Consider the following 27,856-nt stretch of genomic DNA (forward strand, 5'->3'; position numbering starts at 1 on the left):
CGAAGTTGGACAATGGGAAGCAAAATGGGGGTTTAGACTTTCAGTTGAGAAAACAAAAGTTGTATCTTTACCTGGAAGGAAAGATTAGAGAAAACATGCATTTCAAATGATAAGGACATAATCTAGCTTGAGAGCTTTCATTTCCTGGGGGTATCTTTCACTCTAGATTGACATGGAGAGAACATAAAGTATAGTATAGTTGATAAGTGTAAAAAAGTTATAGATAATAATAATAATAATGAGGTGCAAAGCAGGGTGAAGTGGGGAGCAGATATTGTGTCATTGACACACACACACACACACACACACACACACACACACACACACACACACACACACACACACACACACACACACACACACACACACACACACACACACACACACACACACACACACACACACACACACACAACCTCGTGCTGCCAAAACAGCTATGTTGTATCTGGCACCAAGACGTTAGCAGCAGATCCTTTAAGTCCTGTAAGTTGTGAGGTGGGGCCCCCATGGATCGGGCTTGTTGTTCCAGCACATCCCACAGATGCTCCATCGGATCGGACCCTCACCCCGGCCATCCACATGATGTAGAAGAAAAGGTGATTCATCAGACCAGGCCACCTTCTTCCATTGCTCCATGGTCCAGTGATGACACTCATGTGCCCATTGTAGGCACTTTCAGAGGTGGACAGGGGTCTTCATGGACACTGACCAGTCTGCAGCCATGTAGCCCCAAACGCAGCAAGCTGTGATGCACTGTGTGTTCTGGCACATTTCTATCATAGCAGCATTAACTTTTTCACCAATTTTTCATACAGTAGTTCTTCTGTGGGATAGGACCAGACGGGCTAGACTTCGCTCCCCGCGAGCATCAATGAGTCTTGTGCGCCCATGACCCTGTCGCCTGTTCACCGGTTGTCCTTTCTTGGACCACTCTTGGTAGGTACTAACCACTGCATACACCCCACCCCACAAGACCTGTTGTTTTGGAGATGCTCTGACCCAGTCGTCTTGCCATCACAATTTGGCCCTTGTCAAAGTCGCTCAGATCCTTAGGCTTGACCATATTTCCTCCTCCCAAGACATCATCTTCAGGAACTGACTTGTGTTTTCACTTGCTGCCTAATACATCTATGGAGAGAGTGAGAGCAGAGAGAGATAGATAGAGCTTTAATTAGATCCAGGATAGATGATTTTAGTCGTGTGTATGGATCTGCATCAAAAACAACGCTTTGTGAGTTGGACAAAACACAGGCTGGGGCTCTGCGAGTATGTATAGGAGCTGTAAAAACATTGCCAGTGTGTGCCATTCAGGATGAGGCAGGAAAATGCCACTGCACTTGAGGAGGATTGTATAACCAATAAGCTGTTGACCAATGGTGACCAGCTGTTGACCAGTTATTGGGTTAATCTGAAGGGACAGGGAGATTATCACTCGTCAAAGTGTAATTGAATTGTTGGGAGAGGGAGAGAACTCAAAAGACACGTTTTGGGTGGTGGGAGTGGCAGTAGCATTAGATAAGGACGTACAGTACATGACGAGTGCTCTCTCCATGTAGGGGGCGACCGGGGCATCTTGTCACAGTTTTCACGCTCATATGTATCTTGGGATCAATACATCATATTGTTAAAAAAAAAGAAAAAGGCATACCAAATGAAAGAACAAAGTCTCAGACATATATTTTCTATATATTTCATATCTTATTTCAGTAAAGAGTTATAGGCATTTAAAAAGTGAGTGTGCACATGTGACACATCGTCCCTTCAGCACGTCAGTTGTCACACTGCCATGACATCTGAATCAAGGCATCAATGCAGGTTACCAGGGGGATCATTTCTCCCCGGCAAGCGTCACTGATCATGGCTTTTTGCCCTTCTTCTTGACCTGGAAGTATAGAGGTCCTGAAGGGTGGACAGGTCACAGCCCATGATCCTCTCTGCTGCTCTGATGACCTGTTGAGTCTGGCCTTGTCCTGGACGTTGGCAGGACCATACCAGACACGCACTGTTTTTCCCATCATTGAATAACTTGTATGTGTTGCTTGCTGATATTCTGAAGTATAAACTTGAGTAACACTTTGAATTAGTCATTTTTGGTAGGTTTAAATTGCTGGGGTCAATTTGACTCCAAACATAAGAGATATGTGTTTATTTTTACATAATAGTTGGGTTCATTTTGACAACAAAGGATGCAATAAAAGTGCTAAGAGTAACTGTTTCATTAGTAGCTCGCAGGGTCTTCCAGTGGCTATTCACATTGTTTAATGAATACATTTAATTTAAACATTACATAGAACATTTAAAAGAATTGAGAGCCAATCAGTCGGTTGACTTCTAAAATATATTTCTAACGGATAAACTTTGCATTTTGTTTTTAAAAAGTGTGCTTACTTTACAGGGGGAGATATATGAACATGAAGAAGACCAACTTCTGCTGCCGATGTCACGTGATTTCCTGTCAACCTGCAGACGTGCCTCTTGCGGATGTTCGCCATTTTGTCTGCGGCCAGCCACTCTCGTGTTCGTCCCGAGCACAGTACTGTATATCCAGCTGGGGCCTTGCAGACCCTACAAACCACGCCCATGTGCACATGACACTAAAAGAGGCTGAGGAAGACAATAGCAGATCAAAACACAACAGAAAATGTTATTAAAAAGGTAGTCAGCGCTTGAAGTGGAAATAAATTTGTGCCGGTACTCCCCTTATTCACATGGAAGGGTATAACTATATAAATAGATATTTATGAACAAAAAAATGTATTTGTTTATATGTTTTAGAATGTGAATTACTTTCGCAAACTCCATATCTTGGGATCATTAAAGGTTTAAACACATGCACTTAACGTAGGCCTACTATAACTTAAAAACACGGTTTTTAGTCTCATTTCTGAATCTCGTATCAGCTTATGTTTGTAGTTGAACACCGCTCCACAATGATTATAATTGTACACTTTTTTGACACCCCATTCGGGGACATACAAATGAGATAAGTAATTCACATTTATTAATTTATTTCCGATGAGTCAACAGCACCATGGGTCCATGACAAAACCTGTGTGAATGTTTCTTTACTTTCCACACGAGCGTCACGGCTCAAGGTCCTGTTCCTGTTTAGGATGATTCATACTTATTTGTGAATCAGACATCCAAATTCACTATTCAAAAGCTGAAACAACCATATAAAGTGGCTTTACCCCCCTTACCCCCCTCCACCGATCGCTCCCGGGGCCCGGGTCCCCGTCCCTCAAAAAAACAAAAAAAAAAAAAACAAAAAAAAAAACGATGGATCGTATTTAACTTCGTTTGTTTTCTGGAAGTAAACAAAAGAAGCACCGTGCGTGTCGGGAACACCTTTTCAGTCCCACCGTCAACGGTTTCCCAGCACGGGGCTGTCTTTTGGTGGATTGGGCGACTTGTAGACCGTGGTCGGAATGTAAATTCTCAATCGGATCTGGCAACGCCGTCTGCAGCGACCCACTGAAGCCGCCTCAACGAGACGAGGGAGGGCTCTCTGTGACCTATCTTGTGTGTTCTCTCACATAATCGGTGCATTCAAGTAGTTAAGTTAAAAAAAAAAAAAAAAAAAAGTCATGGTCGCCCGCAGAAAACTTAAACTAAATCTAATTAAGAGCCGGAAAAGATGCCTCGGTCCTCGACCTCCACGAGTTGGATATCGGGTCGTTTTACTGTTAAGTTTCCTTGAATGCGCATTTTCCGAAGTAAACGCTGCCTTCGGGGGCCCCTCGGAAGTTCCCTTTTTCTCACGTGTCAAGGTGTATGAAGACGTTGCGTTCAAGTGCAGTGAGTCAGGATCGTGGAAAATGCCAGGATCTTGCATATGTTATGCATGATTAACTTGCAACAAAGAAAGCAGAAAGCAAGTTCGCCCGGTGAATAATGAATAGTCAGTATTTCTCTTGGTCATACATGAGAGCTCAGGTTAAGACAAACGTCACAACTCGGAAACGCGTGTTTAAGATCATGCTGCATTCAAGTCCTTGTTAAATCTGTGTTGGAAAGTCGTAAGTATGGCATTACAGGCATGGAACTGCTTCTCTTTGTATATGCCACCAAAGCAGAAGCTGCAATGTGCTACATATTTGGGTTTAGTATTCAGAGGTCATACGTTTATGATATGCCTACTTGTTTGTTAACCAGCAATGGGCGATTCTTAATAATTTTCCTCTTCCAGCACTCCGAGATGAACATGACCTCAGTTCAATGACGAAACCTTAAATACGCAATGTGGTTTCTTTTTCAAAGGAAATGGCCATGGAGTGGTGTTTAGAGCAGTGTTACAACCATAAATAATGACTGCAATGAAAATGTCTCTTATTCAGAGTGGAGAAGAAGAGCGTGGATGGGGAAGGATCACGTCCTGCCAAGAGGAAGGCCATGGTGTGTCTGAAGGAGGAGAGTGACCAGGAGAACAGCTTTGTCTTCTCTCCTCCTGCTCCTTGCCCCTTTCAGCAGAGCAGCAAGCCATCCAGGTCTGTGTAAGGCAACAGAAGAAGGTGCACATCTACAGGATAGATGTGCGTCAGAATGAGTGTTGTGCTGCCACAAAACTAGGGACGCACCGATTTGTACTGATGTACCGGTTGATATTCGCCTTGTTCTCTGTCATCGGCCTATCCGCAAATAAGAATCCATTCACCTTTGGCAGTGGCCGATGTCAATCTGTTGCATCTCGTATTTTGAGCTGACTAAATGTTGTATTGGCAGGGCCGGTCCTTCCTATAGTATATGTGACATAGGCGGCCGCCAAATTGCGCACCTGTGTCCCTCTCTGACGACGGTGCCGGCGCAACCGTGTTCCGACGGTACCAACAAGCAGTGTGCTTTTACTTTATATGTAGGTTATTTTTATTTACTCTGTTTCCTTGTGGAACGAAACAAGCACTGTGTGTGATGGGGACACGGAAACAGGGTAAAGGCACGGGGGAGTAAGGAGGAGGTATGACTGTAAAACGAAACAAGTGTGCCGATATGTTGCTATGGCGACGTACAAAGACTGTAATACAATATAATAAACTAAATTCTTTTGTGTCTGCTATTATATATAATAATTTATATACAACTAATAAGCTGGAGCTGCAACTCTATCACTGGACCAACCGTGCCATGCGAGACCACCTCGTCTAAATCCTCCAAACACCAAACAGCCTCCATGCAATTTATAAATAGAAAAAACAGCTTTTATATCACTCCATGGTTTTACTGGAAGTGCGATATTCTAGAGAAAACGCCATCTACCGTCTCTGTCAACTCCAGCAGCCGCAGCAGACCTGCCCAGTAGAGTAGGCTCCTCGTTTTCTCCATGTCTGTATGGTAGCTACGTAACATGCCGCTTTAATTCCGTCGCTGAGGATGGCAAAAAGTCGAGTTATTTAACTTTTATTATTGAGTTGATTTTTGCTTTCCTAATCGGTTTTACATTTAATTTGTTTCCCAAAAAATATTTTTTGTTGGGCTATGTAAGTACTGAACAGTTCTTGTCATTGATTATGTAGTTGTATGGTAGTCTAAAAAGGCTTTTGAAATAGTTATTTTTCACAAAAAGAATCTTTGCCATGTGAAAGGTTATATTAAAGGTTTTTTCATACATTTGTACGATTGAATTTGTGCTCGTTTAGATAGTGTGATGAAGGGCTGAAAGACTTTACAGCAGCTTTGTTTTTGTTTTTTGTTGTTGTTTTTTAATCATGAAGATTTCTTTGTTTCCCTGGCACAAAATATGGAATAAATAACAACAAAAATAAAACAAACAAACAAAAAAACCCATAAGCTAAAGACAAAGTTGTTAATTTAAACATCTATGTTGGCGAAGAATTTCACAATCAGTGCATCCCTACACAAAACCATTGCAATGGAGACTCATAAACATGAATTTTGCACGAAAGAAGTGCAGTTGAAATAAAGCCTATCCATATGCTTGTATTGTGCAGTAGCGCTGCACAATAAGATCCGTACAGTAGCGCTGGACAATAACTATAAAAAATAACGTGAAAATATTGCTTTATTGTTGCGAAACCCACCCAAAGGCCAAAATGCGCTTTTTCTTCACAAACTGGTAAAAATGACCTTTCAGATAATCATTACAGTATTTGCTTCAGCATAACATCCCACTTTAGTAGTAACACCCGACTAAAATAAATGTAATTGCTTGATCATTAACGTTGTTGTGGTTTTAATAATGTTAATGTCTTCATGTCCCTATTCCATCAGTTCTTTTATTTTTTTCCATATGTGACTTTGTGTCAACAGGAAATGCAAGTTTGCACTTGCGTAGAGGCGTTCATTTAACCACAAGGACACACAGGTCCTCAGCCCCAGCGAGAGTGAGACGGACTCGATGTCTGCCCCAAAACGGCGCAATATCACAACTCGAAGGAAGAAAAACTACGAGTAAACCTTCATCTGGTCAATCTGTTAATCTAACAACTCTATACGACATATAATGTTGGATATGTAAAACGTACAGTATATCAGAGTTGTTCTAACCACAGACTATTTCGCTTTTTCTCTCCCGTTCTCTTTCCTATGTTTCTGCCAACAGTTGTGTCACCCGTCATAGGTTAGACATCACTTCCAAACCCAAACTACTTAAAGACAGCGTTGATGTACTCAACTCCTCTGATGATTTTGCCCTTCGAAGAAATGTCCCAAAATGCCAAAGGTTTCCTTTTCCATCCAGACAGAGGATCCCATCAATTTGGGAAATATTTTTGCAAGAGGTGTCCCTCAACATGTCTGTAGAGGGCAGCCTTGGACCCTGCACCGGGAAACCTCTCTTCTATTTTACACCGGCAGCGCACCATTTGGACAAAACGTCATACCCTAAACCTTTTCCCATCCTGATTCAGTCTTCCTTTTCTTCCTCTGGCTCGGTGACCCATCCTAGTTTGCTCAGCACATCCCAAGAGATCCCGGACTTGCCGGCAGGCCCTTTTTTCCCTCCAAAATCTCCACCGCTCCGGCAGATGTCAGCCTTAAGTCAGCTACACGTCGATCCAAACACTCAACATCGCGGAGCGCCAAAGGGCTCGTCAGTTATGAAACAGGGGAGCATCATCAACAGCACACACGCACACGCACACACACACACACACACGCACACACACACACACAGACCAATTTGCAATAATGCGGCACGGGCCTATTTTTGAATAGTTTGGTAACTTCTAGTTAGTTAGTCTAGTTAGAGTCTGGACAGCACACTGGACATTCTCAATCAGAATCTGTTCATTTATAGTAAATAATATGATGACATCATAAAGCATCTTACTGTAAATCTCATCTCGTTCATTTTAGAACGAGACGTGCGACGTGTCAGTTAACCAACGGAATATTTTGGGTCACATTTGTTTGGTTTTTCACTAACATCTGCCCCAATGTGGATTGATTTGGATGAAATTTAAATCAAGAGATGCATGTGACATACCAGTTTAAATGAGACCTCAACTGTGTTCGTAGCTTATGCCGTAGTATGTCTTCCAGATAGTTTTAATCGGGTTGGACATATTTCAGCGTCAGATGTACCGGCTCGTCTGTGTTAAAATCGCTCAAAATTTGGTTGGATTTTTACTAATATCTGCTCCGTATGCGGATCGATTTGGATGAAACTTCAACCACAAGGTCTTTGTGACAGCGTGATTCAAACAACCGTGTTCGTGTGTTACAGTATGTGTTACCGAAGTTGGTGTTCCAGATAGTTTTAGGCTTCAAAATTCCGAAAATGCTTTCCCGAACAATAAGAATAACAATAAGAAATAATAATAATAATAATAATAATATATAACATAGTAATAATACAATAATAAAATAAAAACAATAATAATAAGAAATAACAATGGGAGCTGCCGAACAATAGGGCTGGACCCCTAATAATAATGATAATAAATATAGCTGCAGGGAGCAATACATGGGGTCCAGTTTAGATTATGGTTCCCTAATCCGAGGTTCCAGAATTTGCACTCTGTGATTATATGCGGGGACGTTTGGAGCGGACTGAGGGATGCTCTCCGAACATGCCAGACAAGACGTCACTGAAAATCGCAGATTATTTTCCTAATTGCTCTCTTTTTGCGGGGATGGGGGCTGCGCCAGGCTCGGGTTGGGAGGAGGGTGAGTTCGAGCGGGTTTAGCCTGAAAACTGCCAAGAAGAATAATAAAAATAAAAATCCGAACAATAACAATAGGGTCCTGCCAGCACTGAATTTGTGGTCAGACATATCTGCAAGTGTGTGTGCTGCTACTCCTTCTCTGACATCTCATGCCAGATTCAGGCATGTATCCGAACGAGTGTGAGTTTTATAACTAAGAAGTATAATGTATACACAGTATATTAATATAATGATATGAGACTAGATATCACATATCAGGATATTGGTTATCCTTATGTTCTTATATGACTGAGACCTTGGAACGTCTCAATTTATTAAACTGTTCTAGCTGCTACTAGCTGCTTTGGTCATTATATCCACATTACCGAATGATAATTTCCCATATTTTCCCCTTAGTGCGGTGAAACGATATAAGAAGTAAAAAAAATACTGTGATTTTTGAATCGTCAGCATCGCCCTGTGATCCCCTCACCTCGTGGTCGGGCGTAGGTGAGGGGCTCAGAGAGCCCAGGGAGTGTTTTCGGGCGACTGAGGCCGTGCCATTGGCCAGGGGGGTCTGGGACTCCAGGTGCTCGGAGGCGGGTGCGGGGTAGTCGGCGGGCCGCTCCCACTGGGTGGTGCCGGTAGGGATGTGCCAGTAGTAGATGCCGGCCATGTCGGTGATCTTCTTCCATCCTGGAGGAAGGTCTGGGTCAGTCTGGAAGGACTGCTCACTCCAGATATCTGGGCAAAAAAGCACACCCACACCCAAATTAGTGACAGTGAAGTATTCAGTATTGAACATTTGATGAAATGAGGTTTCTCACATGCACCGCCAATCTCTCACACAAACCATTCCACACGTCAACATATTTTGAGATGTCTTTGTCAGAGGTGTGTTTGAGAGGTTTAAGCCCTCCTCTGCTGACTGACATTTAAGCAACAACTGGATGGAATTAATAGCATCTGCTGCAGCTGCTGAGGAACTGACCGTGTCTGTCCACGAACCAACAGCTGAGTGAAGCTGGGAGAAACCTCTTTGACACTGTTATGACACACACCTCAATATTGGCCATAAATATTTAGGGAAGATCCAAAATATTAACCTATTTATTTTCAACTACGTCCAATAATACACTCTGCTTCTGTCCCAGTTCCCATCGTTGTCCTGGTCCAGATTTAGAATATCTGTCAAGTTGTCACTTGTCGCCGTGCAGCAGCCAGGCAGCCAGGCAGCCAGGCATGGAGCGACCCCGTTTTGGATCCTGGCCCACATTCAATTTGATAACTGTCAACTGACAAGAAATATTTTTTTTTCAACTGTTGTGCATCTGCACCAATAGCAAACCTGCCGTGTGAGACGACGGCTTCTGGGGAAAAAAAAAAATATATATATATTTTTTTTTTTATTATTATTATTATTAATGTATTCCCTTAAGTACTTTGGGGGAGTAAGGGGGCAGTTCGGGGCACAGACAATTGGGCCAGATTGAGTGACTGAGGAAGTGATCCCGTTACGCACGGTGCTTAATTTGTTTAATGACACCTTCAACGAAGGAAACGGAACACAATACGTGTAATATAAAAAAACATTGACTTCATTAGGACAGTGTGTTAGTGTGGAGGAGCGAGGCACGGCGACGCGCCGCGTTCACATTGGAATTGGCGGAGATGAGCGAGCAACACACGGTGCCTGCCATGCCATTGTTCAGACGGTCCATTATTCAGAAACCCGAGTAGTCTGAAATAATCCTATTGCACCCCGGAAGGTCCGATGACATCATTCTGCATAATAGCCATCTGCTTCTGTATTTTGTGTACAAGTTAACAAATGAGGTTATTGATGATTGAAACAAACATTCCAGATAATTATGAACATAAAATGAATCTACTCTGGGGCAAATTTATCTTTCTTCATCTGTGATGCCATTGGACCTTCCCGTGTGCAATGTGACATTTTTCAGACTATTGGGGTTTCGGAATAATGGGCTGTTGGAACAATGGGCAGTCCCCCAGCACGCGCACGCACGCACGCACGCACGCACGCAGTCTACAGTAAAAGGGTGATTTAGTCAAAAATTGGTCCAATCTGTGTCTGCTTTATGTTTTATGCATTATGTTTAAAGTAAATCATCCATCCACCACCTGTAACCCCAGACCGCCCGGAGACGACGGTTGGACTCCCTGTTCTTTATGGTCCTACTTGCGATCACAATCATCTCTCATCTGAAACCGAAACGTTTCTTGACATTTAGGCACACCAGCAAAAACCCACGTTGATAGAAACGTCAATGATAAGTGTGTGTGTCCATGTGTGTGCCTGTGTGTGTGCTTAAGGGGGGTAATGAACAGCAAGATAGTAAAAATGACGTGACACTGCATTAGGTTGTGTAGCAACTAATAAAGGTAATATAAGGTCCGAGACTAACAGGGCCTGTGTGCACTCTGCGTGTGTTTGTGTGTGTGTGTGTGTTTTACAGGGAATTCTCAAACTGCTGACCGTGCCGATAAAACCGTCCCAAGAGCCTGTCGCCACGACAACAAGCCATATCTCACCATGACGACCGGGTCGGTTCAGATTGAGATGGAATTTGCAGCCATGCATATGTGCAGTCACACACACACACACACACATTATTATACCTTCTGTTTATTTAATGGATGGCTCAGTCACAGGCAAAGCACGAACATTACACACACACACACACACACACACACACACACACACACACACACACACACACACACACACACACACACACACACACACACACACACACACACACACACACACACACACAAATAACAGCGGACTGACAAATTTTAAATCCCGGTGACCAAAAATATACAAACACACACACAAACAACTGGAAAAAACAAAAATATACCCCCCCGACACACACACACACACACACACACACACACACACACACACACACACACACACACACACACACACACACACACACACACACACACACACACACCCCACAGAGAAGACTCTAATGGGGAACACGAGTGATCGCCTTCGTAAGTCCATGCTAACCGGCACATACCTACCCTCGTAATTGACAATCACAATAGCCAGCATGTAGTCTTTCCCCAGCATCATAGTTAGCGAGTTGCCGCTCGCAGCACCGTCCAGTTTGTGTGGCGCACACACACGCACAGTGAAGGAACCCCCCCCCCCACACTCACCCAGCCGAAGGGGGAGAGAGCGAGAGAAAGAGAGAGAGAGCGAGAGAGAGAGAGAAACGAAAGTGGGGAACACCAGAGGAAGCGGATGATGGGGACAGATACACTGAAAGGAATAGAAAAGAACAGTGCGGGACATGGAGAGAGAGAGACAGAGACAGAGGGAAAGGAAACCAGAATGGGAGAGAGAGAGAGAGAGAGAGAGAGAGAGAGAGAGAGAGAGAGAGAGAGAGAGAGAGAGAGAGAGAGAGAGAGAGAGAGAGAGAGAGAGAGAGAGAGAGAGAGAGAGAGAGAGAGAGAGAGAGAAGAAAAAAGGGAAAAGCAAAAAAAGAATGAATGGGACGGAGAGGCTGGCAGGTAAGCGGGAGAGAGAGGGGGATGAGAAAGAGAGGAGGTGGGCAGGTGGGGTGAGGAAAGCAACACAGGAGAGACAGGCAGGAGAGAGAGAGAGAGAGAAAGATAGAACGATAGGTAGAGCAGTAGAGAGAAAGATCGATAAAGACAGCAAGGGGGGGTGACACAGCTCACCAGTTGCCTCTACCTCCTCTGTCCAAAAACATCAACAACAATATAACAGCTCAGCTCAGCCCCCCACACACACACACACACACACACACACACACACACACACACACACACACACACACACACACACACACACACACACACACACACACACACACACACACACACACACACACACACACACACACACACACAGGAACCCTTGTCCTCACACAGATGTGTCTGTTTTTCCCTCCCTTCTTCCTCAAAGCTTCTTGTGGTCATCCTGGCAACCCCTGGATCGTCTTAATTACAGTGTTAAACCCCATACACGGTTTCAATGAGTGAGTGAGGGAATGTATGCATGAGGTAGTGACAGAACATGTGAACGAATGAGAATCAGACACTGGACGAGTGAAAATAACTGTAAAGTAGCAAATTAATGGATGAGGGTGAACAATCTCACAGATATGAGACAGATATGAGACAGATATATGTGTGTGTGTGTGTGTGTGTGTGTGTGTGTGTTTACGCTCCTGTTTGTAAAAGCAGCGTCACAATGGACTCCCCAGCGTAATATCCACCGAGGAATCTGACACACACGTGGCAAAACAACGCAGCCTTGCCAGAACGAGAGCCTAGATATGTGAGAGAGAGAGAGAGAGAGAGAGAGAGAGAGAGAGAGAGAGAGAGAGAGAGAATGAGTCGTGAAAGAAGAGACGGAGTCAGACAGATGGACATGGGGGCAGAACAATACGTAGGAGTGACAGATTCAAGCCCCTGAACTCAACATGAACAACACCAGTCATGTGACTTATCAACTCTGCAGCCATGTCAATCAAGCCAGTCGATGGACAACCCTCGGTCTTCACCGGAGGCTACGTTGCCTCCATTGACTGACTTCCCCCCCACTGAAGTCATTAAAACGTACACATTGATCTCCACAAAGCACAGCCATCCATAAGGAGGCAAAGCCCTACAGACAAGCCGTTCTCAGCGGCCGGCCGAACGGGCAAACTGCGTGTAGACTGTAAATCCTCCATTCAATCCACAGGAGGAGATCGCGTGCTCAACACATACCCGGAAGTCAAGGCTCTGCTCAAGCTGCAGCCTGGGGGATTAAGATCCGCTCAATCTAGAGAGGAGTTGAAAGGCAGCCAGGTATTAAGACACAAGGAATATTTGAGAAACCAGTCATTAGCAATGTGGATATTATGACCAAACAGGCAGAGGCGGTGATTAGAACACTCTATGAAGTTCACACCATTTAACTATATCATGATATTAGGATATTATGACCAAAATCCCAGTTCATGAGTAGCCTGGTCAATATTATGTCCATATATCGCCCAACCCTGGTTGAAGAACAGCCTTGTGTGGTATATTACACACATGTACGGAGAATTGAAAGTTCTCACATCAAATCAGACTACCTGATAACTCCTGGCAAGAATCGGAACGCAAAGCACTGGGATCTACACGAAAAGCAAATCCGAGCGCAATGAAGGAGGATGAGGAGACGCATGCGTACGCGAAAGGAATGAGCCCTGGCTCTTTGCGGTGGGCCGCTCCGGTGGGATTCTCCGCGTCAGAGCTGCAGAGGGGAGGATCGGAGCGGGATCTTGACCAGAGCCGCTCTTATAACAAACGCAGCTGCAGGTACATATGACGGGGCTCAAGTGTAATTCCGCAGGTCGACCCACCTCCGTAGGTGGGTTTGTTAGGAGTTATGAGCATGCGCAGCTTGTCTGTTGTCAAGCCCCCCACCCCCACCTACCCCGAACCCCACTCCGAACCCCACCACAGACCGCAGCAAGAGAATGAAAAGGCAAGAAACAAAAGCAAGCAACAGAAATGCAGATTTCACCTTCAATTATGGATATTCCACTCACTGTCATCGATCAAAGCGCTCGACAGAATCCCCACACACACACACACACACACACGCACACGCACACGCACACGCACACACGTGCGCGCGCGTAAACGCCCACACACAGCTTGGAACAGGAAGCAGCTGACCTAGCCTCCCATCCACACTTGGGGTCGGACTGGGGCGGTAGGGAGGATGACTTCCTGTCCCAAATGGATTCTGGGCGATTTGCGAGAAGTTTATTATTCCGTCTAAACCATGACTGAGTTCAGGTCACGCAAATATTTCTCCCGTCTCGCCCTCTTTACACAAACAAAACACACACACACACACACATACATACACACTCACAAACAAACAAACCGAAACAGACTTTTCAGCATTAAGCTTTCCTAAATGTTAATGCTGGAACAATTGTTTGGCTGAAAAGTTGCTTATTTTGTACTGAAAATATCGCATTTTTGTTCATCTTTTATTATGTGCAATTGGTGGAATGCACTCAATTTAGTTGTTTTTGCAAAGTATTTTGCCAGTGATTCTTGAGGTCAAATTTTCAGGCCGTCTTCACAAGGACAATATCTTAATGACTCCCCGATGTGATAACACCAAAAGAGGTTAGGCGATTGGCAGGCGTCCGTACCTGTCTCCTCCGGCGTGTTGCTCTCCTGGGACAGCGTGGTCCAGCTGGACTCCTCGTCACTGGGATTCAGGTTCTGGATGCGGTTCAGAGCACAGTCCGTCTTTGCGCCCGTCAGCCTGTCCTTCTTGGTCTCTGGGGACGAAGAGCAGGACGAGGAGGAGGCCACCGAGAGCAGCGGGGCGTCCTCGGGGCTGCCCGCCTGCCGCCTGGGCGGGGACGAGGACGGCGGAGGCGGCACCGAAAAACTTTTCTCAGACTTGAAGAGCTTATTGCTGGAGTGGAGGTCGGACGAGATGAAGGCTTTCTTGGTCGGCACGGGGCTGCTGTTCTTCATCATCAGCAGGGGCGTCTCCTCTTCCACTCCCTCCTCTTCCTCGCCCCGCACCGTTTCGTTGCCATCATCCTCGATCTTCATCTTCAACGGGATCTCCTTTTCGGACAGGATGCTGATGTCGTCGCTGTCTTCCGCCTCGATGCTCGGGTGGAAGCCCAGACTCGTCGTGTTGGAGTTCAATTGCTGCTCCGGTTCCCCGGTGACACCCTGGTCTACGCCCGAGTCCGTTTTCCCGCCGAGATTCTCTTGATCGGCGTTTGGGTCCGGCTCGGCCTCATCTCGGCCGTTGTTGATCGGAGCTTGGCCGTCGCCACCGGCGCCGGCGTCGTTGACATTCAGGTCGTCCGCGGCAGCTGTGTCGCTCGGCTCCAGCTCGGCGGTGTCCGGACACGTCGTGTTCCTGTTGTGGTCTTGGCCTGCCTTACGGAGCTGGTTGGTGCCGTTCTTGACCAGTTTGAGGTTGTTGGGGGTCAGCGACTGCGGGGAGGACGACTGCGGTGAGGATGAGGGCGGCGCCGCCCCCTCCCCGAGGCCCATGGCGGCCTGGATGCTGGTCAGGGCATATTTCTTCCGACACTTGGGGGGCGTGGCGGAGCCCTGCTTGATGACGTCGCTGCTGAGGAGCTGGTTGTGGGAGGAGCGAAGGCTGAGCGAGGTGGGGGGTGTGACGGCGGGGCCGTTATGATTGGTCACGTCCACCGACATCATCATTGCACAAGAAAGGTCGGCTGGAAGAGAGAAAGAGGGGGGCAGAAGGGCAATGTTTGTAATTATATCCATCTGACTATCTAATAGCGGTAGAACTAAAACCTATCTACCAAACTATCCATTGGATTGTGTATTGGGCATCAATCTGCTCTAAAGGCTCAATGATGTGACCTGCCCGTGGACAAGAAGGAGTGTAAGAACAGCAAAGAGGGTGTAAAAAGTGCGAGTACACCGATACACCCTCCTTCCCAAGAAAACTAGTCCTTTATTTTGTACTTTCTTATCACAATTAGCTTATTTTGCACATCTGTTCATTGTGCTGTCTGCCTCCATCCAGTGCAAGGCGACTCTTTAAGATAAACATTGGCTGCATTCGGGCCTTATTTCACTCTCTCCAGATAGCGAGATTTAGCACCAAAAAAAGCGCTGGCTACAGCAGTGAGTTAATGCAAATGCATGCCAAATCGCAGAAACCAATACAGTACGTGTGCGTAAGCAGTGTGTGTGTGTGTGTGTGTGTGTGTGTGTGTGCGTGTGTGTGCTGTACCTGACAGGAGGTCCGTCATCGGCTGGTGCTGCTCACGGTCCGGGGCTCAGTGGCTACAGCTGAACATGTAAACGCCATGGAGGAAGAAGAAGAAGAAGACGGAAAAAACAAAGTGAGTGAAGGACTGATGAGTGAAGGAATGTAGAGAATCTTGAGCACTTCGAGAAGTCGCCCCCGGAGACCGAAGGCGCCCATGTGAAACTCGACTGCCGCCGGTTGCCATGGAGACGGCACAACGCTCCCAAGTGGCGGAAGAGCCTCCGACACATGTTTCTGTGTGGGGTATCTCTGTCTGTTTGTGTTTTAATTAGCAGGGCTCTTGATTCAAGCATTGGCACGTCAAAGAAAGTTGAATTCAATTTTTTCTATCTGCTTTAATGTCCATTCTGCTGATATTTATGGTGCTTGAGGTAATAAAATATTGATTCAGTCTGCTCCCAGTTCAGCAAATACGTCCCATTAGCGGTTCTGTTAGTTCTGCTTATCTGGTGTCTCATTGTGACATTCCCGGGTAAATCCCGGCGGCTGCTGAGCGAAGAGGGTCTTGTTGGCTTATTGACCAGCAGCCGCCTGTCGCGTGCTGCCGTGCAAATACGAGGCACCGCTCCGCAACAAAAACTTTATTTACATTTCCTCCACTGACATCAGTGCCGCTTAAACAACCTTACATGGAGAGTGTTAAATCTCCACTTCAAAGTGCTGAATCTGCAAATAGGCAGCTCCTATTTCTTTGATACCGGGGATATCGTAACACCAGGGGAAAACGTAAATGTTAATCGTGAGGTATTTTTCAAAACATGCAATAATAATACACGGGATTTGAAGGTGAGTCCCTTGTGGCGATAATGAGCCCAGGAAAAAAAAAAAGAAAAAAAGGGAAATTCTACCCTAATTCTCGCCTCTATTTGTATATGTCCTCTGCTTTCTTAGTTTCTTACCTCCACATACAATGAACCCACAACTAGGGATTCACAAGGAACATGAACTACTGTTTAAATCCTCATTGTGATGTGAAAATGCAACATTTCAGCATCACCACTCGCTGTTCCTTGATAGTTTACACGGCAACCCAATGACCCAAAAGCACACTGAGCTTCCTAGAAACAGACAGAACGACAGCAGACACACAGAAGACACGTGGACGGAGTTAACCAAAAACAACACAAGTGGTTTGGATCCCAATTTATATGCAGAGAGGATAGTACTGTAAAAGAGAAGCACATGTTTCGGGTGGAGCGACATTAGCATCCGATACATGGACTTCCTAAAAGCTGGAAATGTACACACTGCCCGAGAGGAACTTGTATACTATATAGGAAAATACTTTGTTTTATTTACACACACACACACACACACACGCACACACGCACACACGCACACACGCACACACGCACACACGCACACACGCACACACGCACACACAATCTTTGGTCTGCCAGGACAATCCTGACTTCACATCAGCCATCAGCCTGACTTTAGTTCAAGGACTTTACAGATTTCACTTTCCCAGTGAATAAGGTGGCATGTCTCCCCGGGCTGGGGGGAGGCTTTCCCAAACTGGATCGTGAGTCGAGAGCAGTCGCGTTATCATTCCCATCTCGGTGATGGGTGAGCGATAATCTCATTTGGTTTATTTTTATGACCATTTCAGGAACATAAAAACACAATACGCCATGATACGCTGCATTCAAAATGTCTAACGGCCACAGATAAAATGCTGTTCCTGAACAAGAGTTTCAAACGCCAAGATCATATTGCATGTCGTCGCCAAGGCAACACACAACACATTCATCACAACATTGCATGTTTGTTTCGTGTCGTGAAGCCTTCTACGAAACTTCTACAAAGTCAGAACCATTGACACAAAGAGTCCCGGAGGAGCGTCCGCCTACCAGAGAGCTAGGGCCCGACGGGGGCTCCGAGATGGAGAACGTCCATGGCGATACTGGCAGCCTCTCTCCCTCTCTTCAACCGACCCCACTGCTCTACGAGGCCACTGTGTGTGAGAGAGAAAAACATAAGAGTCGGATTAAAGGTATACACAGCGAGAGAGAGAGAGAGAGAGAGAGAGAGAGAGAGAGATGGAATGAAACACAGATGGAGAGAGAGAGAAAGCTGCCAGACACAAGAGGGACAAATGAAGCCACATCAATTATTCACACTCTTTGATTAATACACAAGATGTGTGTGTTGGCATGTGCTTCTCAAGAACATGAGGCTCATTTTGTAGAAAGCTCATATTTATTTCCTTGGCGCTCATTGACTGGAACTGCCATAAACGCTGTGTCATAAGAGACCTGTAAAATTCCTCCACTCTGCCTCCAGCAATCAAACTATGTGCGTGTGTGCACACACGCACGCACGCACACACGTGCACACACACACGCACACGCACACACACACACACACACACACACACACACACACACACACACACTATACAGCTGTGTGTGTGTGTAATCCAGATAAACATGCATTCTGCCCAGTCACACCAGTCAATCAACCTCAGAGTGATTGAGGGAATAAATAGAACGGACGAGGGACATTTGGCCGTCCATCCTCACCAACACTTCCATAATTAGTGTTGTGTTAAGTGTGACTGGATCCGGCGCTGGAGGGGGGGGCTCACGCCTCTTTCCCCAGATAAACTGGGCTTCAAGGAGCTGCGTCCACTCTGTAGTTCCCCACCAGCACTGGTGGCGTGTAAGATGTTGAGGTTTTCTTATCGTAAGGGTATTTAGTGCTTTGCTCATCTATCTCTTGGAATAATCAATTCAGTTCGAAATTGTATGAATAAGAAACCTCATATTAGTTACTGTGAGGTTTATTTTAAGCGATTCCTGATTCTGCCACTTCCTATGCATCTCGAAGGTCACGTTCACGTTTTTTGGTGAATTAGTAGGGGTGTATTGATTCACCAGTACGAATCGGAAACCGGTTTTAATGTTAAAGATGCAAGTACATCGATATCCCTGGATTGAGCCACAGAAAATACACCATGAACTGGTCGATGGCCCGATTCTAGAGTTACCAATGGTTGGACTGAAGCTTTCCCGCTAACTCTACTTTAGTATAAACTAAGCTGCTGCGGAAGACTCACTGATCTAACATCACAAGTCATGTTACTTCCACCCCGTTGAACGGACAACCCAATGCTTCTGCCTCACGCTCTCTCTCTCTTCGACTCAGACGCACACACGCACGCGCACGCACGCACGCACGCACACACACACACACACACACACACACACACACACACACACACACACACACACACACACACACACACACACACACACACACACACACACACACACACACACACACACACACACACACACAAATCACAAAATCTCGCGTGCACATTCCTTCTCGCGAAACTTGTGAACTGCCCAAAGTAACCAACACATCCAGGGTCATTACAATATTATATTATATATTACTATATCAGAATCACAATATATGACATATTATCATATCTAAATGCCATACAGTAACAAAAATACTTATTTTCCTGTCTTTTATGAAATACATCTATTTGAAGGTAAGCAATGCCCCTTTTAGAATTAGAATGGGTTTTATTCCGCCAGGTACATTTACATGTACTGTACTAGGATGTTCTTATGGTAAGGTTTGAGGACTTAAATAGAGACCATAAGCATTACAAATAAAAAGCTTAACAGTCCAGAAAAAAGGAGAATAATAAATAGAATAATAAAATAGGATAAAAATAAAAAAATAAATACAATTAAAATGTCAGACATACTATATATCTATATCTATATAATATACATAATTTGTATGTATGTTAAAACACAAAACAGAAATTGTCACATATATAAGATATACTTTTATAGAATTGGCTTATTTTAATATAAAATTTAAAATGAATGTCTACAATAAACAAATGTTAAGAACTGTATCAGATGACATCACACCAAATAGTTTCGTATTAAAATGTATCATCCCTGAATTATTTCTTATTAGGGAGAGAAGCATACCGCTAGTGATAAGAATATTATTTAGATTTTTTTTATTATTTTAATTTATTCAGATTATTTCAATCTGAATATTGAATCTGTATTTTCAATACGAGTATTGAATATTTAGTTTGCATTGAACTAAACAATTTGAATTGTGATTGCCTTCAGAAATGCGATAAAAATCTGTATCTGAATCAAGATTGAATGGTATGAAATACCATTCAATCTTGATTCAATCCATAAATATAAATTCAGTTTCTGGTGGTGCTGTTGTAGCCACATATACCCAGAGTAGTAAATATTGTCGAGCAGAAAGGCTTTATCTGTTTGATGATCGCAGAAAAAAAATACAAATAAAATAAATAAATAAATAAGCAAACAAATAAAAAGATACTGATGTTACATTTCCAGACTGAACTGCGGGAGGCAGATAATGTATGCACACACTCCATCAACTGTCAAAATCGCAGAACAACAAGCGTGGACACACACACATGCCCGCCCACACACGCCCACACACGCCCACGCCCACACACACACACACACACACACACACACACACACACACACACACACACACACACACACACACACACACACACACACACACACGCACACGCACACGCACACAGATAAAAACACACCCATCTCAAGTATAAGATGGCGATAGTGGCGCCGCCCCTAGCGGTCGCCTGCGCCGGCGCTCCGGTTTCTTTCTTACTCTTTAGTATTTTTTTCCTTTTTTTATCACAATGTTCGCCAGAAAAACATCAACAATTAACTCATACGGCCGCGATGCACTCATGGATATAAAAATTTCCCTAAACGAACAACTTTGGGACTTTTTATCCGTGGGAGCAGAGTGGCCGGCGGAAATCCTACGCGGGAACACTCGCAACAACAACAAAAATGGAGTCGCTGTTCCACGAGCCGGCCCACGGAGGAAGCACCGAGGTAAACGAGGCGGCATTCGGGTCAGAATGAGGACGCAACCTTACCGTCCACCTCTGCCAAGCATCCTTCTTGCTAACGTCCAGTCCCTGGAGAACAAGATGGATGAACTTCGAGCGAGGATTCAATTCCAGCGTGACACGAGGAACTGTTGCGTCCTCTGCCTGACGGAAACATGGCTGACCCCACTGGTGCCGGATGAAGCCATACGTCCAGCCGAGGCCTTCTCCGTGTTCCGCGGCGACAGAACGGGAGAGTCGGGGAAATCCAAAGGTGGAGGCGTCTGCCTAATGGTAAACAACCGCTGGTGTAACGCCAACAACACCAAATTCCTCTCCCACTCCTGCTCGCCGAACCTGGAACAGCTGACCATACTATGCCGTCCATTTTATCTCCCCCGGGAATTCAGCACGGTCATCATTACAGCCGTTTATATCCCACCGCAAGCGGACACCGACGCAGCTCTGTAGGTTCTGTACGATGTGTTGTGCGGATTTCAGAACAGACATCCCGACGCGGCTGTGGTGGTGACTGGGGACTTTAACAGGGCCAACCTGAAAAAAGTTCTGCCGAATTTCCACCAACACATCACGTGTGCCACCAGGGGAGACAGAACTCTGGACCATTGTTACACTCCTTACAAGAACGGATACAAGCCCGTGTCGCTTCCTGCTTTCGGGAAATCAGATCACGCCGCGATCTCGCTGCTTCCTGTTTACAGGCCTCTGATCGCGCGGGATCTGGTGATGACGAGGGAAGTGAAGCGGTGGACGGACCAATCAGAGGCTGCGCTTCAGGACGCTCTGACTGACGTAGACTGGGACGTGTTCCAAGCGAGCTCAAGTGACGTCAGCGAGTTTACGGAGGTTGTAGTGAGTTTTGTGGCTACGCTCGCGGATGAAATCGTTCCCACGGTGAAAGTTCGGATATTTCCAAACCAGAAACCATGGGTTGATAAATCCACCCGCTGCGCTCTGAATGCGCGCACGGCCGCTTACAACGACGGACTTGTATCTGGTAACATGGACAACTACAAAGCGGCGTCGTACAATCTGCGGAGGGCGGTGAGGGACGCCAAACGGACGTACAGAGACACCGTGGAGCTGCAGATGGAGCGGGGAGACACAAGACGCTTGTGGGATGGGCTGCGAACAATAACAAACTACAAGAGCAGCTCCTCCCCAGCCACGAGTGTGGACGCCTCCCTGGCCGACCAACTGAACTCCTTTTATGCGCGGTTCGAGCCTGGCAGCAGCACCGCTAGCTCGCCGGCTAATTGGAGCTACACCGCTGGGGACGAGCGCGCACTCTCAGTGTCCGTGCACGAGGTCAGGAGGGCTTTGATGCGGGTGAACACCAGGAAAGCTGCGGGCCCAGACGGCATATCTGGGCGAGTACTGAAGACCTGTGCTAACCAGCTAGCTCCGGTGTTTACCACAATATTCAACATCTCCCTGGCTGAATCAGTGGTCCCATCCTGTTTCAAGAGGTCCACCGTCGTTCCTGTCCCGAAGATCGCCTCTCCAACCTGCCTGAATGACTACCGTCCGGTGGCCCTCACCTCGGTGGTCATGAAGTGTTTCGAGAGGCTGATTAAGGATTACATCTGCGCCTCCCTCCCCCGCACCTTGGACCTGTTGCAGTTCGCGTACCGGCAGAACAGATCCACGGATGACGCGGTCTCCCAGGTACTGCACACCACGCTCACGCACCTGGATGGCCAGAAGGGGGCCTATGTGAGAATGCTGTTCATTGATTATAGTTCAGCTTTCAACACCATAGTTCCCACCAGACTGGCTGTCAAGTTGTTGGAGCTAGGATTGAATGCTCCGCTGTGCACCTGGATCCTGGACTTCCTCACAGGCCGCCCCCAGGTGGTCAAGGTGGGGAAGTACATGTCAAGCTCCCTCACCCTGAATACAGGATCCCCCCAGGGCTGCGTCCTCAGCCCCCTACTGTACTCCCTGTACACACATGACTGTGTGGCCAGGTCCAGCTCCAACACCATCATCAAGTTTGCTGACGACACCGTGGTCGTGGGCCTGATCACCGACTGCGATGAGAAGGCCTACCGCGAGGAGGTGGCTGACCTGTCACTCTGGTGCCAGGACAACAGCCTCCACCTGAACGTCAGCAAAACCAAGGAGCTGATTGTGGACTTTAGGCGTGGATCACAATCGAGGACGCACGCGCCCTTGTGGATTAATGGGACTTCTGTCGATAGGGTGAGCAGCTTCAGATATCTGGGAGTCCACATCACAGAGGACTTAACATGGACTGTTCACACAGACACTCTGGTGAGAAAGGCGAGGCAGCGTCTCTACCACCTCAGGCAGCTGAGGAAATTCCGGGTCTCGGTGAGGATCCTCAAGTCCTTCTACTCTGGAGCAGTGGAGAGCATCCTGACAGGCAACATCACTGCCTGGTTTGGGAACTGTACTGCCCAGGACAGGCGGGCCCTGCAGAGGGTGGTGCGTTCAGCTGAACGTACCACTGGAACTACCCTCCCCCCCTTGCAGGAGTTATACACCAGGAGGTGTAGTAGCAGAGCCCGTAGGATCATGAAGGATCCTCATCACCCCAACAACGGACTGTTTCAGCTGCTGCGGTCAGGCAAGCGCCTCCGCAGTCACGCAGCGAGAACAGAGAGACTGAGACGGAGTTTCTTCCCTCAAGCCATCAGAACTGTCAACGCTGACCTCACCAGGGGTCCTAACTGAGCCATGCACTAGGCTCCACTACCTACTGTACTGTATGTAGCATACTGTACCGCATACTGTATCACTGTTCAGGGTTGTTCGTGATGCCGTATTGCTGCGCCGTACTGTTGTATACTGTGCTGTATTATCCCAAACACTACCTCACACTATTCACATTCACATGCCACTTTAATTCACATGCCACTTTAAATGCACATATCTGTATATACATAGCCATATTCCTTCAACCTATTCCATTTTATTTCAATTTATTTTTTATTGTATTTTATTCTATATATTTTTTATCTTATTCTATAAGTATTCCACTTACTGTATTACGTTTTAGGAGTCAGTCGGTCTATTAGAAAGGAATTTTCTACTTTTTATTTTATTTTATTTTTGTACTTTTTCCTAGGACTTATTGTGTGCTATCACCGGGTGCGTTGCATTACATTTCACTGCATATATGTATGGAAGTATGTATATGTATGTGACAAATAAAAATCTTGAATCTTGAATCTTGAAAAGTCAGCAGAGGACATAGCTGTGAGGAGACGATGCATAAAAAGAGCATCATAAAGTAACACATAAAATGCAACACATAAAAAAATGTGTTGCATTCTGGGGTGAAATTACAAGGTGTGTGCTCGCACCGGAGGCTCTTGCTCCGACAGGCCCGCATACCACGGTGGTGTGTGTGACTGAGTAAATGAGTGAGTAAACAAAAAAAACAAAAAAAAAAAAAACTGGCCTTACTTTACTTGAAGAATAGCCATTCATTCAGTCACACCTCTTTATGACAAGCTTACTGTATAATCTGGCTCGTGCACAGCGAGCGAGCGGCAGAAGTGCAGCTGATGCTGTGAATAGCATCATTGTGGTCGCTGTCGCTGGAATCCATACACTAACCCAGCATCCAGCCGGTACTGGGAAGTAGCACCAAGAGCACATGTGCAAATCCCTCCTAAGTGCGTACAAATCCAGAGTTTAATTTAGTCTTGAGATCGTGGTCACCCAAGTTTAGCAGCTTTTCCTGAAGATGAAAAGCAAATAATCTGGCATCAAAATCTGAATCTGTTTATTCAGGCAAGTGCATTTACTTCAGTTAGGAACTTTAGATGGATTGGTGCGTTGCTGTACAGACAATTAGCATAGTATAAAGCTTAACAGTCTGAACGAAAAAACAAATAAACAAAAAAAATAAAAATCCAAATATATAAAAATATACAGTACAAAATGTGACTATGCTCAGGATGTATAAAGTTAAAAGGCAAAAGATAAGGGTCTGCTGTGGGTATGAAATAAAAATATTAATTGATAAACACACTATGTATAGTATTATACATCGTATAGTATAGTATACAGGATGAATAAATATGTATAAAATAATAGGGGTATGGACAACAATGGATGAGCGGGTGTGAATTAAAATGATCACTATGTGAATATCAAAGAGAATCAAGGTCTAAATATGATCCCTTTTACAAAGTCCACATCTGGATGCGAGTTGCATAAGATGAAAATGGAAACGGGGACAGCAGCATATAGGGCAGGGCCCCGCTGGGGCCCTCAGCTGTGGAAGCGGGGGTCTAACCCTGATTACAGGGCCCCTCTATGGACTGCCGACCACTTGCACCGACAGAGGGGCATAAACACAGACACGCATGGTAAACACAGGGATGAAACCCTGCACGTGGAGCCGCTTGTAAACAGTTGTTGGTCGGAATGTTCACAGAACAACAGACATACGTGCAGAAAACTTTGGATAATTATTAAAAAAAAAAAAAAAAAAACGAAAACACAGTGCCAACAGTTAGTGACTTTTTTCCCCCCATACCAATTTTATTTGGTAAGACAGAAATATTGGGTTGGTGCTTATACTAATGTTAAAAAAACATGTTAATCCATGCATTTTTGTCTGTGAGATTTTTATTCCGAAGTGTGTAGTATGTCACAGTTTAACAGAGTTTCTAGTTGGGCTGTTACCTACACCACCCAAGTGGGTGCGGGTTTGAGTCCCGTCACGGTTAAGTGTGGAGGCCCGTTTTAGAATTGCACTTCAGTGACTTATTAGGGTTTAGCTTTCTTTTATGCTTTGATCCTTATCCTTCACTTTTATATACTAACCTTACATACCTTTCATGCCTTATGTAAAGAACTTTGAATGGAGCTTGTGTAAGGAATGTGCTGTACAAATAAACTTCCTTTGCCCTACTGTACAACCCTTTCATTTGATTTTGGGTTCACCATCAGTGAAAAGAGTAGACAAGGAACCGAATGTTGGCTTACCATGTGGTGCTTTGGAACTTCACATCACACAATATTTTCAGACATTTACACGATTGATGTACACGTACCGCGCAATATTGAGAATTTATGTTTATTTAAGTGCAACCATTAGGGATGCACCGATTTTGAAATTCTGGGCCGATACTGATACAATGTTTAAAATTACAATTTGGCCAATAGCCGATACCTATATTTTCAGATTTCCCCTGAAGGCAGCATCACTTACAGTTTTCAGAGTTTCCCCAAATGCAGCATCACTTCCTGCTTGGAGCGCCGCAGAGAGCCATGTTCGCATCTTCTAAAATCAATTGCGGATGGCGTCCCCCAAGTAAGGTTTATTTGTGGGAAACACTGGATAAACATCGGCCACGGCCATCGGTGAATGTCATCTTATTTACAGATAGGCCGATGGCAGTCAACAAGGTGAACATCGGCCGATAAATCAGTGCATCGCTAAAACAAATCCATAAGAGTGGGGCACTTCACAGCCAGCCTTTGCAGTCTTATCAATCACAATGTAAACCTACTTATCAAAATTGACTGAACAAACAGTGAAGAATAGTCCTAGAGTACTACAGTATCATACTAGCAGAACTGGTTAAACAAACCAAAAGGACGTGCACTTTTTTTTTTTTGGAAGGGTTGCGACTTGACTTGCGGTTTCTCATGCATTCATGAGGGAGTGAATTATCTCCAACCCGGGCAAACTCCAATGGTCTTTCGAGTTGTTGTTGTGGCTTCAAAGACCAAACTTTGTGCATTTTGGGTTATTGGTTAGTTTAATAACGCCTCAGGTGGCTCGCTATCACAATTCCCTGTATGTTTGTTGGTTTCCACAGCATTTCTGCGGGGAATGGAAACGACGGCAACACCAGGGTGCGAGAGGAAGCAGAAGTATTCTCAAACTAGCTTCAGTGACTGGGACTCTTGGAACAATGGGTCAACTGCTTTGACCCATTGTGAATGTAAATATTTTGGGATGAGCCCCTACCAGGACAATTCCGGTCCTTCATTTACTTCAACCGGCCTTCAGAGAGTCTAAAACAGAAAGACAGATCTGAAACACCTAAACCTGTGGCATTTCATCCGACATGACTCAGCTCTCCTGATGCCGATTCTTTTACAGAGCAAAAGCACTCTCGGAGAAAGAGTCAAATCAAATGAGTCATGGAAAAAGCCAAGCAATTCTTTGCTAACGGAGAAACTATTAAACGGCCCCAAATTAGACAAGGTGACAATTCAAGGGGACTCATGATTTTTCGCATCGGTCTGAAAAGGCGTGCGCGGTGGAATTTCCGACTTCATAAAGCGCACGCAAGCGAAGCGGATTTGCCTCGGATCGATGGCGACCTCGGTCATTATCGCAAATGGCCGAGGCAAACGGAGTCGAGTGAAGTTTCAAGTTAAAAAAGTCGGTGCCGCCGCCGTCGCACGCACCCTTAATGCTCCGGAACCTTTGTGAAACTCGATAGCGTTGAGGTGTTCCATAAACGTATCGAATGTCCACGCCCGGACTCAAAAAAAAAAAAAAAAACTCACATAACCCCAGACACACGCCAAGAACAAAGACACACTTGGGGGGCGGGGAACAAGATCCACGATGTGGCGCAGTGAGAGGGTGACCCCCGACTTCTGACCCACCGGCCAATATACAACTGAGAGTGTGTGTGTGTGTGTGTGTGTGTGTGTGTGTGTGTGTGTGTGTGTGTGTGTGTGTGTGTGTGTGTGTGGCATGTTGGAGGTCTGACTCTGGTAAGAATGCAAGGAAACAGCTGCAAACTCTCCCTCCTTCCTCTCTCACTCACTCTCTCTCGCCCTGTCTGTCGCTGCATATATACGGAGGCAAAAGGGGATAGGATGAGAGCGATTGGGACGGAGGGAGAGAAAGAGGGAGGAAGTGAGAGAGAGAAAGAGAGAGAGAGACAGAATAGTTTCTGCACGCCAAGTGGATACCTGCCAGGGACAAACTGTGGATCCTGACGTGGGGCTGCGACTTCCCCCTCCTCCCTTTCCTCCACCTCTGGTCGTTCC

General features: G+C 45.6%; 1 protein-coding gene across 1 annotated transcript; it reads right to left on the bottom strand.

The window, feature by feature from the left end:
- Positions 1-1,806: 1,806 nt before the first annotated feature.
- On the bottom strand, positions 1,807-27,856 carry LOC307229491 (amyloid beta precursor protein binding family B member 2-like). Its single transcript, XM_079999489.1, has 6 exons — positions 27,779-27,856; positions 17,796-17,899; positions 15,904-15,962; positions 14,315-15,376; positions 8,596-8,846; positions 1,807-2,604 (listed from the first exon to the last, which is right to left on the bottom strand). Exons 3-6 carry the CDS (start codon positions 15,920-15,922, stop codon positions 2,566-2,568), a joined length of 1,371 nt encoding a protein of 456 aa, XP_079855615.1. The 5' UTR covers positions 15,923-15,962; positions 17,796-17,899; positions 27,779-27,856; the 3' UTR covers positions 1,807-2,565.

The sequence above is a fragment of the Zeus faber genome (genome assembly GCF_960531495.2).
Source record: "Zeus faber genome assembly, chromosome: 4".
In the NCBI taxonomy this organism is placed as follows: domain Eukaryota; kingdom Metazoa; phylum Chordata; class Actinopteri; order Zeiformes; family Zeidae; genus Zeus; species Zeus faber.

Excerpts from the sequence above, each read along its gene's own strand:
- LOC307229491 (XM_079999489.1), bottom strand. Across the intron at positions 8,847-14,314 it reads CAACACGCCGGAGGAGACAG|ATATCTGGAGTGAGCAGTCC; the intron begins GTACGGACGCCT and ends TTTTTTGCCCAG. Across the intron at positions 2,605-8,595 it reads CACCTACGCCCGACCACGAG|CCTCTTTTAGTGTCATGTGC; the intron begins GTGAGGGGATCA and ends TGTCTTCCTCAG.